The sequence below is a fragment of the Chelmon rostratus genome, chromosome 2 (genome assembly GCF_017976325.1).
Source record: "Chelmon rostratus isolate fCheRos1 chromosome 2, fCheRos1.pri, whole genome shotgun sequence".
NCBI lineage: Eukaryota > Metazoa > Chordata > Actinopteri > Chaetodontiformes > Chaetodontidae > Chelmon > Chelmon rostratus.
This window is the reverse complement of record NC_055659.1, coordinates 29934177-29953105: the sequence shown is the minus strand read 5'-3', so window position 1 is coordinate 29953105 and position 18929 is coordinate 29934177. Positions and strand designations below refer to the sequence as shown.

General features: G+C 44.2%; 2 protein-coding genes across 3 annotated transcripts; one reads left to right on the top strand and one right to left on the bottom strand.

Annotated features, from left to right (window-relative positions):
* Nucleotides 1–417: 417 nt before the first annotated feature.
* On the top strand, nucleotides 418–11296 carry zbtb40 (zinc finger and BTB domain containing 40). 2 transcript variants are annotated; one of them, XM_041947821.1, is made up of 12 exons: nucleotides 418–516; nucleotides 1157–1348; nucleotides 2280–2713; nucleotides 2915–3108; nucleotides 4427–4640; nucleotides 4837–5235; nucleotides 5990–6196; nucleotides 6991–7155; nucleotides 7310–7524; nucleotides 7624–7780; nucleotides 8596–8834; nucleotides 9583–11296. In XM_041947821.1, exons 2-12 carry the CDS (start codon nucleotides 1197–1199, stop codon nucleotides 9796–9798), a joined length of 2592 nt encoding a protein of 863 aa, XP_041803755.1. In that variant the 5' UTR covers nucleotides 418–516; nucleotides 1157–1196; the 3' UTR covers nucleotides 9799–11296. The 2 variants fall into 2 exon arrangements, with proteins under 2 accessions (XP_041803755.1, XP_041803762.1); XM_041947828.1 differs by lacking the exon at nucleotides 418–516 and adding an exon at nucleotides 531–551.
* Nucleotides 10635–18521, bottom strand: LOC121614064 (cytochrome b561 domain-containing protein 1). The gene is made up of 3 exons (XM_041947839.1): nucleotides 17629–18521; nucleotides 16228–16265; nucleotides 10635–14076 (listed from the first exon to the last, which is right to left on the bottom strand). The coding sequence occupies exons 1-3, from the start codon at nucleotides 17783–17785 to the stop codon at nucleotides 13570–13572; spliced, it is 702 nt and encodes a 233-aa protein (XP_041803773.1). The 5' UTR covers nucleotides 17786–18521; the 3' UTR covers nucleotides 10635–13569.
* Nucleotides 18522–18929: the final 408 nt, after the last annotated feature.

Sequence of the window (18929 nt, the reverse complement as noted above, 5' to 3'; positions counted from 1 at the left end):
TTGGTTGGTGCCTTGCCTTGGGGGTTATGAGGGTACAGCCATCTGTGCTACTGTGGAAAATGAATAGATTGATAGATTTTAAAATGGACGAATTTTAAGTCTGTTTAAAATAATACTACTAATAAAAGCAGGGCATATTTCCACGAGCAGCAGTAAAGTACTTAACGTTCCGCCCTTCCTCTGCTCGCTGACGGTGCACTGTGCTCCGCTGCGGCTACATGCTCACTAAGCGCAGCTGCTGCCGTCACTGTTGGATAAGCAGGTTAAGAAAAGCTCAATTCCTGAACATGTGCGCAATTAATTCATACGACAGTTTTACTGCACTAGTTAATAAAAGCGCAGCTTGAAAAGCAAACTCTTTGGAATATCAGCGAAGCTTCCCGTAACCGGAACTGTCCCCATTTAGCTGCCGGACCATCTGTCTCCATTTTCAAATCGGCTAAGCTTTATTGCGCACAGCAAATGTTGTCAGCAAAGAAGTTTAAATAAAGAGACGGATCGTTTGAATCATTCAAGGTAAAGGCAACCGTTGAGTGGAAGCTGAACATCGGGTGATCGTCCGGGATTTTTCAGCAAATAGTAGCTTCTGTATCCCAATGACTTTCACTGACCGAATATTAGCAACCTTTTCTCTTTTACATTAGCATCCGTAGCTAAAGCTAATGACGAATAGCCTGCTGGAGCCGGCTAGCTCGTGTGTAATCTTGTGAATAGTGACTGAATGTCCTGTGAACATCAGTATCAGCCTAGAACCTGAGCAAACAGTGGGTTGCCATTCAAAGATGGACCACTTGCTTTGTTACGTTGCGAAGCTTCACTGTAGCTTCCAAAATATTATCTGAAATAACACTTTTATCATACGACAAATTCTATTCAAATAGAAAAGAAACGCAGAGTTGCGTATTAACACGTAGCTCCAAGAATATTAGCTGTTTGAATATTTGTGATCCATTTACTATTTACTGATTCTACACATAGTACGCTAAGCACTGTCCCCATAATCCACTACAGTATGTGTATGTTCAGTGTGTGTCAATCCACTGTTAGGTACAAATTATATGCACAGTATTCAGGCTACGTTTAAACTGTACGTGTTTGCTGATGGCAGAAAATGATTTTCTGAGAAAAAACTAACTTGATGTTCTCTCCATACAAGAGAGAACAGAACATCCTCCTCCTGCAGACCGTCAAACAAAATGATGGAGCTACCTAACTACAGCAGACAGCTGATGCAGCAGCTGTGGGCCCTCAGGAAGGAGGGCCACTTCTGTGACTGCACCATCCTGGTGGGAGACAACCCTCACCGAGCACATAAACTGGTGCTGGCTGCCTCCAGCATGCTCTTCAGGTAGTGTGAACATGGCATCTGGAAGCTCAACTGCAAATGATTTGTTGAAGTGAAATTTAGTGGATTCATATTCAGCAAGTCTGTAAGTATAAAGCGAGTCTCAAGTCGAGCCTGAAAGATTATTCTTGACCATTGCTAGTAGTTAAACAAAATTATTTTTCGAATTTCAACTCAAGGTCCACTCACCAGCTTTTTCAGGTACTACTCTACATGCATGGCTGAAAGCTCAGTGTTTGAGGTCCATGAGAACTGAATTGAGTCAGGTCTCATCTCGTTGAGTCAAGTCTCAAACCTGATCAGTGCAAATCTGAAGTCTCAAGTCTTATCAAAGAGAGCACGTCTAAATTAAATCTCAAGATTTATTAACACAAATGTCAAGTCCTGTCATAGCAAGTCTCAAGTCATTCAAGACAAGTCCAAGCAGGTCCAGAGTCAAGTCTGAACAGAAATGTCTCACAGGATAAAATGAAGTGATGGCTTTTATATCGAAAAGGTTAAAGGTAAATTTCACTGAGACATCATAATGTTCTGTTAAAACAGAGGGGGAGACTTTGACCATATTTCACATTTGGTCAGATAATGAATTGGTGACACTAATCTTGGGTGTTCACCTTGGAACTGTGCTGATTGTACAGATCTCCTGTGCTGCCGGGTTGAACATGTGTGTAAAGCATCAACATTTTACAGTTTGTAGCTCCTTTGCAGCAACATCCATATTATTAGCACTGTAGTCCACCACAGGCTCATTGGTTCTGCTGATATTGAGCTTCAGGTGATTGTTGTTGTTGGGGTTTTCTTTTTGGTCATTTAACAAATCCATATTAATCATAACACTGTACAGACACGCGAGTAAGAAAAGGAAAGATGGGATAGTAGCTTTGGGACCTGTGACTTTTGTTAAGTGGAATAAAATGACCCTAATCTCTGTCAGGTCTCTTCTGGATGGCTCCGACACCATCTCCATCGACACAGCCATGGTTTCCTCGCAGGAGTTCGGCTGTCTGCTGGACATGGTCTACACAGGCAAGCTGCCTCTAGGCAAACACAATGTCAGCCGCATCGTTGCGGCTGCGGACAGCCTACAGATGTTCGACGTGGCCGTCGGCTTCAAAAACGTCCTCACCAGTCTTGTAAAGCAGCAACCCACAATACCAGTCCTTTCTACATCGACCCCAAGCCTGACCGTGATCAAAAAAGACCAGAGCCTGAACCCCGAAGGCTCAGCTTCACCCAATGAGGACGACTCGTCTTTAGACAAGACAGAGCCAGTGGCTGAACTGAAGGAGGAAGACTGTCAGGGTGACAGTAAAGATGCAGAGGAACCAGCATGTAAAAGACCATGTGTGGATTTTACTGAGCCCTCAGGTCAGTTTCAGCCAGTCAAAGGCCTGTTTTGGGGAGTTTAGAAATGTGCTGAAGGCATAAATACACTAGATACCTTTTTATTAGATCCAGTCCAATACAACAACCGTACAGTATACAACACAGCAGCCTGTTACTGTCCTAAAGCTTTCTGACTGCAGTGTATGACCACAGTCCATCATTGATATGTGTGTGTGCGCACAGAGCCTGAAGATCGCAAACCCCCCGAGAGTGCAGTGGCGGAGAGAAACACAACGGCAGCCAAGATGTCCAGTAGGCCTGAAACTGGTTTTCTGGGATGCTCCTCTCAGCTTGTGGAGCTCCTCACCAGCATGTCCTCTGTCCTGGAGCTGCTGAGGCAGGCAGCAGAGAGCAGCCTGGATGAACGTGAGAGACAGGTAGAACGGATCGCCCCAGTCCTGAAGTCCTGAAGGGCTTCTGTGGACTTTTCCTGTTAAAAAAAAACGGATGCTTACTTTCGCTGTTACTCAACAAAGCACGCTGTGTGTCTGCTTGATCCTATCAAACCTACTGTTTGTATGGCATTTTTTTCTTCCCTGTCTTCTCTGGTGCTTTGCTGCATATCTTGGTGTTTTAGTGCAACCTGTAGATCATCAGTGGAATAGTGTGAACCTATTGGAAGGACTGTGTTGGATCACACTCTTGTGTCTTCAATGCTTTATGGATGCGAAGGCCCGCCCTACTCTGCCTCTGATTGGTTGCCTTCGTCTTTCGGGTTGGCTAGGTTTAGGCATGAGGAGTGAGACTTGTTAGGATTAGGGAAAGAATATCAGGGGACTCCGGTCAGAGGCAGAGCAGGGCGGGTGATGCCAAGAGGAGCACTGGGATCCATAACAACAAACAAAACAGGGACCAACTCACAGAGGAATACCTCCATGGCTCTGCTAGAGGTCTAAAACATTACAGGGCACCTTTAAAGCCTTAAATCTAGAATATCTTCTAAGATTTAAGAATGTTAAATCTGTTGTTGATACCAGTAATGTCTTTTACAGACCATATTTTTTCATCTTCAATGTGAAGTTCCAGGCAGATTAGTTTTACACTTTCTTTATCTGTTTATGTATTTCACTGCACCTGTCTGCTATCCTCCTTTCTACCGTATTCCCCTCATTTCTTCATCTCCATTCCTGATCCACTACATCCACCTGACTCTACAGTTTGTTTTAAAAAGTAGGATAATTAGACTTTTTGACTTTATATACAGTAACAGTCTTTGTTAAGCAATGACAGAAAGTCGATGTATGTGTCGCAGGTTGGCACTGAGTGTTGAAAGGCGCGTCACACAGAGATATGATCAGAAATACAAAAAGTAATGGTGGTAATGCATTAACGTGAAACAAACAACATGACTGAAAGAATGCTAGTGGATATAAAAACCTTTTTAAAGGGATTTGCTGTGTATGATGCTGCATGGCTCTCCAGTCTTCTCCAAAATGTTTGCTCTTCAGCTTTTGTTGTTTAGCATTTCTAACACACACGTAAAGGCAGTTGAAGCAGGTTGGAATTTGCATTAATAGCAAATGAAAACAGCAGATCAGAAAACAGGGAGGCTTCTTACTAAAATATGATTTAATATTCTTATAAACAGGTCAAAGGAGGAATAAAGGCATGTCTCGAACATCAGCACTTTTTCAGATAAAGGCCAGATCCTGTCTGTAGATGAGGGAAATAAAGGTACATTTCTGCTCCCGCCAGGTTGTTTGTCAGTGCTGTGAGGAGGCTGATCCCAGCTCAGCGTTGGAGAAGCTGATGAGCAGAGTGAAGGAGGGCCGGCTCAGTGACGGAGCGCTCGTCAGGCTGCTCCGCACTGTTCAACAGAAAGCTCCATCCTCCTTCCCCACGCCACTGCTCTCTCTGCTGGAGGAGGAGGAGGGGAACACGCAGGGGCCAGAGGGAAACCAAAGTGCAGGTAAAGACGAGCACATTGTGACTCTGTGAGTGGAAGTTCTCTCAGCAAAGAAAAGCATCTCCGAATTTCAACTTTAACAAAACCCTGTTTTCAGTTGCCGTTAAACACGTTTCTCTTCAACACGCTGCGGCCGAGTTCATCTCTTGCTGCTGTGATGATGAGAATTGTTGAAATTGTTTTTTTTAATGTTTTACAGACGACTCAGAAAAACAGAACGGCACTAAAGCTGAAGAAAAGCAGAAGGAAGAGGGAGAGGAAGAAGACAGTAAGGAGGAGAGCGAAGAGGATAACAAAGTCATAGATGCTACAACAGACTCTCCCTCCCCTGCCCCCTCCTCCTCTTCTCCGCCCCCCTCTAAGCCCTACTCCTGTCGCTGGTGTAAGAAGGGCTTTGCCTACAAGTGTCGAATGCTGGCCCATATGAAGCGCTGCCCCATGTCCCAGGAGTGTGAGCAGCAGTGCCCACAGTGCCCCGCGAAGCTGCCCAATCAGCGGGCCCTGCAGCACCACCGGGCCGAGGTGCATCGCAGCGCCGCACGAGTGAAGAAGAAGGTGGCCTGTGACCTCTGTGGGCGAACCTTCGCCCACCCATCAGGTGAGAATCAGCTGGTCCAGGGACAGTAATGCCTGGAACATCGTCTTTGAACGCAGCAGAATGTTAATTAAAACACAATACTTGTGCTCAAAAAGAGGATTCATTCTCAGTGAAGAACCTTGGAGCCCTAATCTGCCTCTATACATGCCTCTGGGGGTCATCAGGTGGATACCTCCCTTCAACAGTGTTTCGCCTACTTAGTCCCACTACACCTCCAGGAGGCTAGGCGGTGAACTCCGGCGTCCCAGAGTCACCCCCCCTAGTGCCAGTTCACACTGCTCCTACACAATCCAAACAGCAGCGCCACGTTCAACTGACCTAGGCCTGTTTAGAGGATGCTCCAGGTAGTGGCCAGTACCGATGCTACCATTTAGCTAATGCTAATGCTAATGCTAACCGCTACCTGTTAAGAGGAACAGAAGAAGACAATACAGTTCCGATGCCACCATTTAGCTAATGCTAATGCTAAATGCTAACCGCTACCTGTTAAGAGGAACAGAAGAGGACAATAAAGCTAGATTCACCTATACTGTTAATGCTAACTGCTAGATGCCAATGCTAACTGCTAAGGTGAAATGAAGATTTGGATGGAACATGGAAATGGTTTTCACTTGCAGCAGTATGTGCTGTTTTTTGGTTTTTCCAGTCTGAGCTGAACAGATGTTTGCTGCAGGTCTCTCTGGAAGCTTCATTGTAAATGTTCTACAGACACATGGTTTTTGCCGTGTTTCTGCTCCCTCTCGTCATATTTCAGGCATGATTTACCACAAACGCACCGAGCACTTTGAAGAGAAACCATTTGCTTGTGAGGACTGCGGCGCGAAGTTCGGCGCCAACTCGTCTCTGAAGAATCACATGAGGCTGCACACAGGGGAGAAACCTTACCGCTGCAAACACTGTGACATGAGCTTCAGCGTGGCTGCTGCACTCGCATACCACACCAAGAAGAAACACTCTGAGGGTAACACACACACACACACACAGTCAAATTATAGACATAATTATATTATTCCACTAAAAGCTGTTGGATGATAATATTGAATTATTGTGTTATCTTCTGACTGCATCCACCATTAATGAAATTATATTTTTTTCAATCCGGCCAATCATTCACTGAACTGAATGTGTTTGAATCTTGTGTTGCTGCAGTGTGTCACTGATGAAGAGGCAGTCTAATCTTTGCACTGAGTCATCATGATTGGACATATCTCCTCTCAGTGGTGTTTTTGCATGTTCACTCAGTTCAATCTGTGCAGATTCATGGTGCAGGGTTAATTTATTTATCAGTCTACAACACAGGGTTAATAGTCCCTTTATGCTACTAATAAAAGCAAAATGATATAAATGATGAATAAAGAATAAGTTATTAAAGATGGAGACAGAGATGTGTGATGTTGTGCCTGTCACAGGCTCTCTGTGATGCTGTGATAAAAATGTTCACCTGCTCCACCTCAGCTCCACTGACGTAGACATGAGTGTCTGTCTTAGTCTCCTTTTTCCTAAAAGCAACAATCAGCTCCTTGGTTGTGCTGATGTTGTGCAGCAGGTTGTTCTCTGTGCACCGCTCTGCAAGCCTGTTGATTTCCTCATGATATCAATTCTCCTCGCTATCTGTAGTCTGGCTGATGACAGTGGTCTTATCCACAGACCTCACAGCTGCTTTTTCTCCATGTTGGGGATTGCAGTCATTGGTGTACAGGGTGAACATCAGGCTGAGCACTTTGTTCATCATTCACTTTGCCTTTTCTTGCTCAGGGAAGATGTACGTGTGTCAGTACTGTAAGGCCGTCTTTGCCCAGTCCATTGAACTGACGCGCCATGTGCGAACACACACTGGTGACCGGCCGTATGTGTGTCGAGAATGTGGCAAAGGCTACAGCCAGGCCAGCGGACTCACCGTCCACCTGCACACCTTCCACAGTAAGAACACACACACACACACACACGATTAGACTGTTCTAATCTACATGATCAAAATGCTCACCTGTGATTGCTTCTTTAGAATTCTGTGTCTTTAACAACAATAGGAAGACATTTGCAGGATAATGAAGTATTTGCGCCCGCTCCTTGTCAGATTTGTCGGAGCCTCATGACTGTCAGAAGTGTTGCCTCAGCTTCTCCTCGTTGGAGGAGCATCGGCAGCACATCCAGGAGTTCCACCCAAAAGAGTTCCATAAGTGTCCCATCTGCAGCAAGGTGTTCACCAGCGCCGCCCTGCTGGACAAACACAAGGGCACACATACTGGAAACAAGCCCTTCAGCTGTGACCTCTGTAACAAGTCTTATCAGGTAGGACAAGGTTGTCCTGCTTCACAGCTCTGAGGTGGTGGTCAGGTGGTCAGTAGTGTGCTGTGATTTTAATGTATATGTTTCTCTCTGTTGCCCTAGCAACTATCTGGCCTATGGTACCATAACAGGACCAACCACCCTGATGTGTTTGCTAACCACACCCGGCAGCTCAAGACCCTGGTCCAGTGTGATGTCTGCTTCAAGTTCTTTCCTAGCGCCGCCAGTGTGGCCAAACACCAGGCTGCTGAGCACCAAGGTGAGGACCACACAGGCCTGATACAAGGTCTAACACAGGCTCACATTATGAGGGGCAGGACATGGTGGCATATGGGCCAAACGTGGCCCTCCACCAAAATCAGAATCTGCGGTAGATGTAACAGTTTGAATAGCAGTAACATGAATTGGTAATGATCAGAAACCCAGCGCATTGCTTTGGCCTGGTTCTTCACAATGAGCAATGATTGGACAGCTCCCGAAATGACCTCTGAGGAGAGATGAAGAACAGATGAAAAATAAAAGCAACAGTTTAAAAACCATAAAACCATATCTCTTTCATTAAAAAGGAAGCACATTTAATCCCTGTGTATTGTGTAACCAAATCAGATTAAAGATGGGCATTAGAAAGGGATTATATGACATAGATTTCAGCAGCAGGCTTTTGCTGATAGTTGAAGACGAACATACTTTGCCATCTAGTCTTCTTTAAAAGCATTATCCACTGTTGTTCTCCATAGTTTTGAGAGACAATGTTTCTATCACAGAGTTTGGGTTTGACCTTTTATCCAGCCTAACAGCAGACTTAATGAATCAAAGATAATGTCTAGTTATATTTCATGGGACTATGGGTCTAAGCTGGGTCACTGCACTGGACAGAACGTACTTTGAATCATGGCAAGTAGAAATCAGACATCAACACCTTTAGTAATGCATCTTCAAAGAATTCAAACACATCACAGCCTGTGTTTTGTTCCTAGAAGTTTTTACATCATGTACATGCAAAGGCAATGACTTAAGGCAATATATGTGAATTAATGAATGACAGCATCACCTCATCTGCTGACCTTACTGCAGGCTCAGGAGCATCGGCGGTGCATTGTCCGTACTGTCCGGCTGTGCTGGGAGGGGAGGAGGAGATGCAGGAGCACATCAGCAGCCAGCACGTCAGCCAGAGCGGCGAGCCGTTCAGCTGCCCGCTCTGCTCCCTGGTCTGCACCTCCCAGCTGGAGCTGCAGGAGCACCTGCTGTCCTTCCACGTGGGGGCACAGGAGGAGCAGGAGGCCGCCGAGGAGCAGGCCTCCTCCTCCCACACGGTAAGGACCTCTGCTGCTGGGAGATGTAGTACACGCCAGCTTCCTGCATGCCTGGCATCTCAGCATTAACAGCTGATGTTAATGTTGAGAAATGATGTTCACCTCAGCCCAGATGGTACAAATAGTAGAACTGAAATAAAATCAATCAAAGGTGATTTTGATTAAGTAATCATTTAAATTATTTATCAGTGACAGTGTCAGACATTTGTGTGTTTATCTGCTAGCTTTTCTGTGTTTTACACCATTATTCTTTGAATACTTTGTTATGAATACATTATCAGTTGAAATAAGTTATTTTAAGATTGGTCATACAAGCGGAGCAATTTTAAGACATCGTGTTGGCCTCAGTGAAATAAGTACTATTACTTATCTGGAAAAATTAGCATAAAGCTGTCAGTGTCTCCAGAGGGAGCTCAGCCAAGTCTGACACAGTAAATGTTCTGATAAAAGTGATGACCCGTGTTAGAGGCGCTTTATAGGAGTGCGATGCTAAATCAATGGAGCGCTCATTTAAATACTAACCCTAACCCTAACCCTGACACAGACAGAAAACTGCTGCTGAAACCTTCAAGCAGCTGGCCACACCCCAATACGTGATGTCACTGCAGGTGTTTTGCCTCAGATAGCTCACTGTTTGGAGTGTAATCAAAGTGCAAAAATCATTGAATATTTGAACCAACAGAGCAGAGCAGTTTTACCTTTTGAAATGAATCAGAATATTTAATGAATGCCTTCTCTGTCCAATCAGGTGATATCAGCAGATCCATCGGGCAGTGAAGGGGCAGAGTCAATCATCTCTGAGGAGCAGGCACAGCTGGCAGCTGCCCAGCAGGTGTTTGTGGCTCTGGCAGGCGGGAAAGAGAGCGAATCATCAGCAGAGGTGGTGGAGGTCAACATGTATGACCTACTGAACAGTTCAGTCACCTTCATCTGTGAGGACAAACAGTTAGGTCCAGACTCGTAGCCGGGAACTCTGAGTCCTGGAGGATCACTCTGGACACTGTCTCATTAACACACCTTCAGACTATTAACTGATATAAGTCAGTGACAAAGCCAAGGACTCTTTGTGTTGTACGTTCATGTTTAGTCCACCAAAGTCTTTTCTCTGAAGCAGTACTGCAGTTTGAATAAATGTAGTAAATGTGTTTTACTTTAGTTTATATACAGAAACCCAGGGTGGCTTCTAAAATGTGTCCTGAAAGAGCTCAGGCTTTCAGCCCCAATCACATTGGTTCCTACTGAAGATGTAAATCTTCACAAACTGATCACTAATGTAACTCAACAACCCTGATTCCAGAAAAGCTGGGGCGCTGTGTGAAACAAACTGTTTTACAAAGCATCCCAGTTATTCTGGAATCAAGGCTGGAGTTTAATTTTTAAAAAAGGCAGCTGCCCACTGACTCGTTTTTACAAACTGTGCACTTCATCATCAGTGGTGGATTCACCCACATTTGGTGCGTCACATAATAAGAACATAAAGGTAAGATGTGGCTGCATTGCATTCTGGGTTATTCTCTGCTGCTGTAGGAGTAGCAACTCTTCTACCCTGCATCTGTTGGTGTGTGATTGTGAAATGTCAGTGAAAGTGACAGCTCAGAGCAGTCATTTCTCCTCTGACGTACCTCTCTGCGGCCTGAGACATTTCTCTTCATGTGTCATATTGTCCAAATGTATTAGTGCAGTTAACCAGGAACACCATCAAAACAACTAGTCCAGAAATAGTTCATCGCTAGTTAAAAAAAAAAAGTGTGTTTATGGGTGAATTGTCACATTAGGAATAAAAACAAATCAAAATGGAAATGTTTTTATTTGTTTATTACAGAAGGTTGACAGGCAGCAGCCTGCCGACAGCCTACATTCTGATCGTCACATACACACTCTGAGTGGCATCATGCAGCAAAGTCCTGAGTAGTAAGTAGAACAAAGAATATGTTTGTTGACAAGTTGGGAATATTCGTACTTTTAATGAAGGAGAACATAATGTCTTTAAAAAATAAGATAAGTTACAAAATCCATACTAAATCTGTAATTTTGAGTTCCACATAAGGAAAAATCTGACTTAACAAATTTGTTATATTCCTCTTTTGAACCTTTATTTCATTACATGCTTTTCATCTGAGCTGGAGTGAAACCAAATCAAAAAATGCAAACAAATGCGTCAAGTAAGAACAGTCAAGACATCGTCTTTCTACCAGAGGAGAGCCTGATTTTAATGAAGGACTGCTAAAACGTCAAACCCAGTCCATCAGTGACTGGACTGTTGACTGGCTTTCTCACAGCTTCCCTGCATTGTGTGCATTCTGCAGGTGATTAGTGCTTTTGGAGAATCAAGACATGTTGACTTATCTTTCACTGCCTCTTGTTGACTGGTTTGTATGTGCATGAGCTACCTAATAGTGACTAAACCACAGTACATCCAATAGGTCTTTGTGCATCAGGTTCTCGGACAGTTTAAAAACATTCCCCCGTGTCCCAGAGTCTCGCTTAGTGTCGTCCTGATTATTGCGGCCTGAAAGAACCTGCAGCTGCATCTCCACAAACCTGTTTGTGCCAGCTGCTTGGAATTCATTTGCTTTGCCTTCAGGATGTCAGGTAAAACTTGTTCCCAGTCTGTCTTCCATGAGACAAGTGAGACTATCCAGTGATTAGTCACATGGCTGAAAATGATTGTGGAAACTTTCGAGTAGTTTGGTAAGATCTGAACTGGTGGTATTTGTTGGGGCCAATAAAGTAGAGAATACCATCTGCTCTGCCTTTGAATAGAAGTTAGAAGAAGCAAAGCCCTCTCATGTTCACCTGTAAGGATGTTTTCATGTATTTGAACTGGGTTTTTAACAGTATGGCAAAGTGCAGCGACTGGAGCCATTTCTTCACATCCTCTCATCTGACTCGTCTGCAGATTCTGAGCAGTCTCGAGGGAACTTCCAGCCCTTGCAAGTATGATGGGATTGATTGAATTTGTCTCAGTTCCTGGAAGAACTGACTGACATCTTTGCTAGAAGAAAGCTTTTGACTTTGTCTTTGTGCGACAAAGTAACGAGTGGGAACACGTTCGTTTTTCCAATTGATAACGAAAGCAAACAAAACAGAAAGAGCGCAGCTACCAAACATCCACTCAAAGGCAGAACAGGTTCACATGTACACACTGACAAAATGAAGAGCACATAGCGCAGAGGTGCTACATGTAGTTTTTCACATGTGTCATTGCTAGCTTATCAGTGCTAGCATTTTTAATCAAATGAGGCCTCATTGAGGAAACATTCCCTAACAATGCCAATGCTAATGCTAATGCTTTCTAACAAGCACTCGTGTCATAAACCTTTTTGCTTCTTGTCCTGAGTGTGTTTTCTGTCACACACTCCTCCTGTGTCTGGTGTCTGTGTGCTGGTTGGTGCAGGGCAACTAGTGTTCAGCAGCTTTATCAGAGCTCTGCACCAGCAGCACATCTGCCATCATCCCACAACAGCTGGGTGATTGTTCTCTGCTGGTTTTCACTGTGGACGACCTCTTTCACGTCACACTGCATCATCTGATTCAGTGTTAATACACAAAAATGTTGATTGACGGATCTTAAATGGTAAATTGCTTCATGTAGCACCTACGAGCAGCCACACAGCCACAGCACAAAAACATGATGAATGGATAAATAAACTGGTACAGGCTGGTTTGTTGTCATCCATGTCCTCACACAAACAGCACATCCCTCCACAAACCAGTCTACATACACTGTCTTTGACTTCTGCTTTCGCTGCTTGTGTAGTGCAAATATTCCTCCCGAGAGGCTTCAGACCCATGAGCTCCAACAAAGACACTGCCTCCAGTAGTTAGTCAGGATAAACATACGCTGCTCCTGCGCTTCCTCTGTGCACATTAGACACAGTAATCCACGTACTGCGCACAGTGTCATTAGTTTTAGGTTTAAAAATTCTTATTTCAGCAGGTGTCCCAACTTTGAGACAGAAAGGATGCAGGTTTTATGCTGCAGTTCTTCTACTGGCCACAACATGTCAGCTCTAAGAAAACTCAACTGAAGTGTGTTGAATCTGGGGTGTGTGTGGGTGGGTGGGTGTTTTTTCTTTAATCTGCAATGCACACAACCTAGTAAAGCATTCCATCCAATTAATACATTTGTATTTTGTACCCTTAAATTACTTCTTTCATTCATCTAATTTATCAAGTGGAATAAATGTGATAACTCCACACTAACACACAGCTGCTAACCTGCTGCTGACGCTCCAGTTTTTACACTAGATTCAACAAAGTTTCAGTTCCTTCTCCTACACTAACTTCAAGCCTTCATTTGGGTGCAGAATTTAAATAATCTAAGTGCACAAATAAATAATCTGAGGGTACATATTATCAATTTGAATACTAACTGATCATTAGTGAGTACAAATCATGTGTTTGACATTCGCATGTCTGATTTCAGATATGGCTAGATGTTGCCTCTTTGCCAAATTAGGATTTTATTGCTCCAGTAACTGTCAAAGATCTTGGTAAGTATGAAAACTAAATTTCAGGTTTGAAAACTTCCCTACAGATACTTGTGTTTTAAAGTTCTTCTACTGTCTACGGGATGACCAGCATGTGAAGCCGTTTGCTTTAGTTATTGTGTCTTCAAAGGCTGCTTTAGCGGAGGACATAGTGTCCATTTGATTCTCTGTGCTGGAGTACAATGTAAATCCAATATGGCTCCTGAGTGAATGAAGTGGATGAGCCTCACGCTTCGTGCCTCCTAGCTGGTGAGCTTCTTGCGGGGCAGGTAGGCATTAGTGATCTGGTTCATCACCACCAGGGCAGGGAAGATGGGCAGCAGGAGGAAGGCCCACCAGGCCACCCCTTTCACCGTGGCCTGGAACCAGTCTGAGAACATGGCCGACACGACGGTGATGGTGGCCAGCAGGTAGACCACCAGGCCGCAGGTGGCGTGGTACAGCTTCAGCCTCGGCAGAGAGGAGGAGAGACGCAGCAGCTTAGGGAAGATCACACAGATACCGCAAGCTGCTTGGAGAACAGTGGCGGCCAAGGTGCAGATGCCCAGCCAACTGTGCCAGGTGACCAGGTGGGGGCGCTCTGACACATTCTTACTGGCCACCATGAAGCCTAGCCCAGTGGCCGCAGCGATCAGGACCAGAGCTTGGCAGAGCCAGTGGAGGCGGACTTTACCCTTCCGAGATTTGAAACAAAAGGGGGATCCCTCAGCTGAGAAGAGGAGGATGCCTTCAGTCATACACAGGCAGTACTGCAAGAGGCAAGAAGAAGAAAGGTGTTAATAAAGGTGTTTTAATGCTGAAGCAGGTACAGACACACAGGAAGAGAAAGGATGAGGTGGAGGCAAAGAACGGGTGCATTAGTTTCTTATAAGAGGACACCTCCCGTGCATTATGGCTGTTATACCATGGCTGTTTAAATCCATGTGTGTTTTAGACTGTTTGCACTCCCTTCAGATCATAATTAGGTCACGTTCACAAGTGTGACTTAATGGATAACTCCAGTTTATTACAGATCGGGTCTTCTTTTGGTCGTTTTGGCCATCATTTCCACAGGTTATGATGTCACTGTACTCACCAAAGTGAGTAGTCCCCAACAAATGCACTATTTCCTCCTTTGAGTAATGTTTGACAAAAACTTCAGAGGTCAGCTGTTTTAGGTAAATACTGCGACTCTTGAAATCTATATGTGTGACCTGTATTTAAAGATTTACATCAAAGTAGGATCAATGGGCTTGGAGCTGAGTGCCAGAGAGTAGAACAGTCAGAAAGTATCGAGAGATTGCTGACAATAACCAAAAATATAGAATAATACCATCTTTATCTTTTTAATGTTACTTCAACTGTCGACTAGAAGTAAGTATGATGTGTCCATATATATGTGTTTTTCAGACACCTGCCAGCCAATTAGAAATAAACTTTTTACAGTATGTTTGCCTTGTTATACACACAGATTATGTAATGAATATTTTGTTCTGTGGCATCTTTGAATGTCAATCAAAAACACTTTGCATATTAAGGTGGGCAGCTACTGAATAAAACTGTTCTGAAGGGGGGGCTTTAAATTCATTTCTTTAGAAGAAAATCAACACATCAATCAAAGCTGGACAGCTCACAGGGAAGATGTTTGTACAGTAAGCTTCAGCAGACTGGCAGACTTACTGTGATGACTCATCACACTGTCCTGCCATGAGCCACAGCAAAGCCCAACATCCAGCTGCAGGCCATGTCAGTGTGCAAAGCTGCTCTCACCAACATATTCTAGGTCACTTTGTAACACAATATCTGACGCAGTGACGCAGCACAGCCCTTAGTGTTAGCACTCCCTCCCATCTATTATTCACAGTGGAAAGAAGACGGAGACACAAAGACCAAAGGGTGTGAAGGTAAAGGTACGCTGAGAGCTTACAGGACAGTCAATATTCAACTGAAGTAATACTAGTGAAATCACATATTGTGTTCTTTTATTAGTCTACGTTTGACTTGTTTATGTCACAACAAAGGACCAGATGTCACATTATTACTTATATATCAGCTTTACACACATCAGTGTTATGTTAATCATCCCTACATAAATTAATGTATGTTGAGTTCAACTGAGGATAAAAGCCAGTAAACGTCCCCTTATTCTCTAGTGGTGATGATATTTTGTTTATGTAATTATGAGAAAAAGATCTCATAAATATGAGACGTAAACTGATGGTTTTGTCATGGATATGATGTAATTCCTAGATTATTATTATATATCGTAATAAAGATTTTGTACTTGTAGATTTTGGGGGGGGGGCAAAAGGGGGATATTGTCCAAGAAGAGTTAGTAATACTTTAATTACATGGAAATTCATTTAAGAATATGCACCATGTAAACACAAAATCAACTGATGCAGTGAAGGTATTAAAAGTAGATGTTGAAACACAGGCCTCACTACAAGACAGCCTGACGCTGAGGTGACAGAGCAATCAATCAAAATATCACACATTAATTACTATACTTCATACCTAAATAACATATATGCTTCATCATTTTAGATTTGTGCAAATACCCTAAAAAACAAAAACACATTCAGTCACATTGAACTGAGGATGAGCAGATGAACGTTCCTTCAGTGTGCGATGATGATATCAGCACCTTCATGATTATCTATTAAACAACGCTGTGTCCAAACGTTCACAACTCTGCAGGTCAACACAGAAAACAGACTGAAGGGAGCTGTCACAGAGCAGGTGGGAGCTGTCAGACAGGCTGATACAAGCCACACGCCAACTGACACCAGAAACGGTCAGGCTTAGTCTGAAAGACTGAAAGGGCCGCCAAACGCATGGAAGCTGTGTGCTAGCTGTGTGTGTGTGTGTGTGTGTGTGTGTGTGACACAAGATGGAGAAGGTGAAGACTGTAAACTTACTGCAACAGACATGCAAACTGGATGCCAAGAAAACAGACCTGGAACAAAGAAAAACACCAGTGAGCATCTTACAAGCCAAAACTATTTCTAAGGTTTTTCCAAAAGGCAGCTGGACTTGTCTGAGGTTCTAGAAGACGTTTCGCCTCTCATCCAAGAGAGAGAGGCAGAGAGTGTGAGTCATTAAGGTCACATGGGCCAAGGTGATCATGTGAGTCATCAGGGTCACCTGGCTCTTGGTGTGAATGGCTGTTGAGCTGCCTGGGGAGGGGTCTGAGGACAGCATTGTAAGTGGTGTCGTAGGTCACCCCCTCAGTTTCCAGTTTGACATGGATGGCTTTTTTCACTCCTCTTTCAAACCACCTGTCTTCCATGGACACAATATGTACATTATAGTCCTCAAATGAGTGTCCCCTGTCCTTCAGGTGTGGATGGACTGCTGAGTCTTGGCCTGAGGTGTTGTTTCTGTGTGGTGTCATGTGCTTGTGGAGTGGCTGTGTCTGTGCATTCCTCTCTGCATTGCTCTGCAGACACCACATTGCTCTGTTTGTGCCTGGGTGTTTTGTCCTCAGGGTGGACCAGTTTCTGCTCAGGGTGTTACTGGGCTTGACATGCACAGGAAAGTGGTGTTTCTTGAAAATCCTCCTACCATGACCTGGATGAATGAGAATCTCCACAGACAACCCAAAACTTTGCAGGACTCATTTCATGGAAGTTCTATCATCACTAAGGGAAAACTGTCGAGTGAGCACCAAACAGTGTTCCAGATTTGAGCCAATGGCAGGGCTTCCACAGGGCTTGCTCTAACATTTCTTTCTATGCTGTTTCTATCATTTGCATGCAAACTAAATACCAAAATGATTATCAAATTATCCAGTGCTCAGAATCCCATAATCCATCTGAGGGAAACAGCAGGAGCAGGTTTCACTCTAAATCTCACAATATTTTGTGCTCTAGTCATCTGAATTTACAGGCAGAACTCACCTTGGAACTGATATTAAAGTATTATTGCACCCACAATAAATATCTTATGAAGGGCTAAATGCCACAAACATTGATCAGAGAAGCTCTACAATGTGCTGAGGTAGTTATCAGGAGGAGAACACATTCAAGGATCCCTTTAGTTTCAGCTGCTGCGTTTCTAATATGCAAAATTCAGGGAGACAGAAACTTGATGAATAAAACTGGCTCGTTGTTACACAGTTTAATGAAGAGGCTCGTGGGCTTGGCCATGAATTACAAACCCACCGTAACCCACCAGCCTAAACGAGCAATGAATTACTCAAGCCTCGACGCATTTCATTAAAACTACAGCAGTTTGAATGAACATTTTGTTGTTTTGCTAAATAAATTAAGGTGATAACATCGTGTGCTGTACATCCAAACATCATCATGTTCACTCACTGGTTCCGGGTCTGGACAGCAGGGAGATGATGAGGGTCAGGCCCAGGCCGGTGACATGAGCCGCTATCACCGCCGCCCTCCGCAGCCACACATACAACCAGAAGTCCCGCATCCCCAGCCCCTCTCCCACCGGGCTGTACTCCACATCAGACCGCATGCCGCTGAACCACCCGCCGGGCTACCTGCCCACTCGGGCCCGTGTGAAAGAGGCGCTGAAACGGAGAAACGCGGCGCGTGTTCTTCCGTGACACTGCGCGAGCTCCATAATCACGAAGCAACGATGAGCTCGAGGAACCACAGAGCAGACAGACGAGCCGATCGACGTGACCCCGTCAGGCTACACGAAATGACAACACACTGTACTTCCGGTGTGTCGATTTTCAAAATCCACGTCCAGAAGAAGCATCTTATAGTTCCTCTGTTGTTTTACAGTGGGGTTGTAACAGTATCACCGGCCAAATCGAATAAACGCGAATTATTCAATAGTCCCTCCGTCGTCGTGCAGTTTCTTTGGGCCTGTAGCTCTCCAGCTCTCGTTTATATCCCAAAGTCCTCTACTTTGCACCGTCCAGATGTTGTGCAATGCGCTCAATGCTGTATTCGTTTTAAGAGGCCTGTTCGGGAAAAAAACAATTCACTTCCAGTTGTTTTCGTGGTTAGTTTTTGGCGACTTAACGAAACAAGTCAAACGGTCGCTATAACCCCTCCGAGCCTGAAGTGGCTCGACTATGGGTTGAATGAACTCGGCTGGCCAGTGTATGCAGAAACAACACCGTCAGGAGTGGACGCGGTGGTGCCACTCCTCCACTGCCGTACACCACCAGACAGGTTCTCTTCCGGTCGCTGGTTAGCTAAATAATGTCTCCCAACACTTCCCACAGCGTCGTCCGACTGATATCACATGACACAGACTGTATCCTCCTTTCACTGCTCGTGGCTCGCGCTTTGGTTTCACTTCCTGGTTTGAGTCTGCCTCGACACCGAGCGAGAAGTGGGCAGCTCATTTCCGCCCGTGTGATTAAAAAGAGAAACTAAATACTGACTGTATTCTTATAATTAGGACCATCTCAACATTAGAGCCTTTATGAAGTTACTTTGTATCGAAAATTAGTTTGTATTTCAAAATTAAAGAACTTTCTCAAATTGAAACTAAAATGATTTTATCACAAAATAGCGTTGACGGAAAAAGGGCCAATCAATCATTGTAATTGAGAATGTTTCTCATTATGTTGCGAGACTGTCATTGAGATACTAAATCATTATTTCAAGATGTCATTATTCAAAAAGTTTCTCATTGAAAT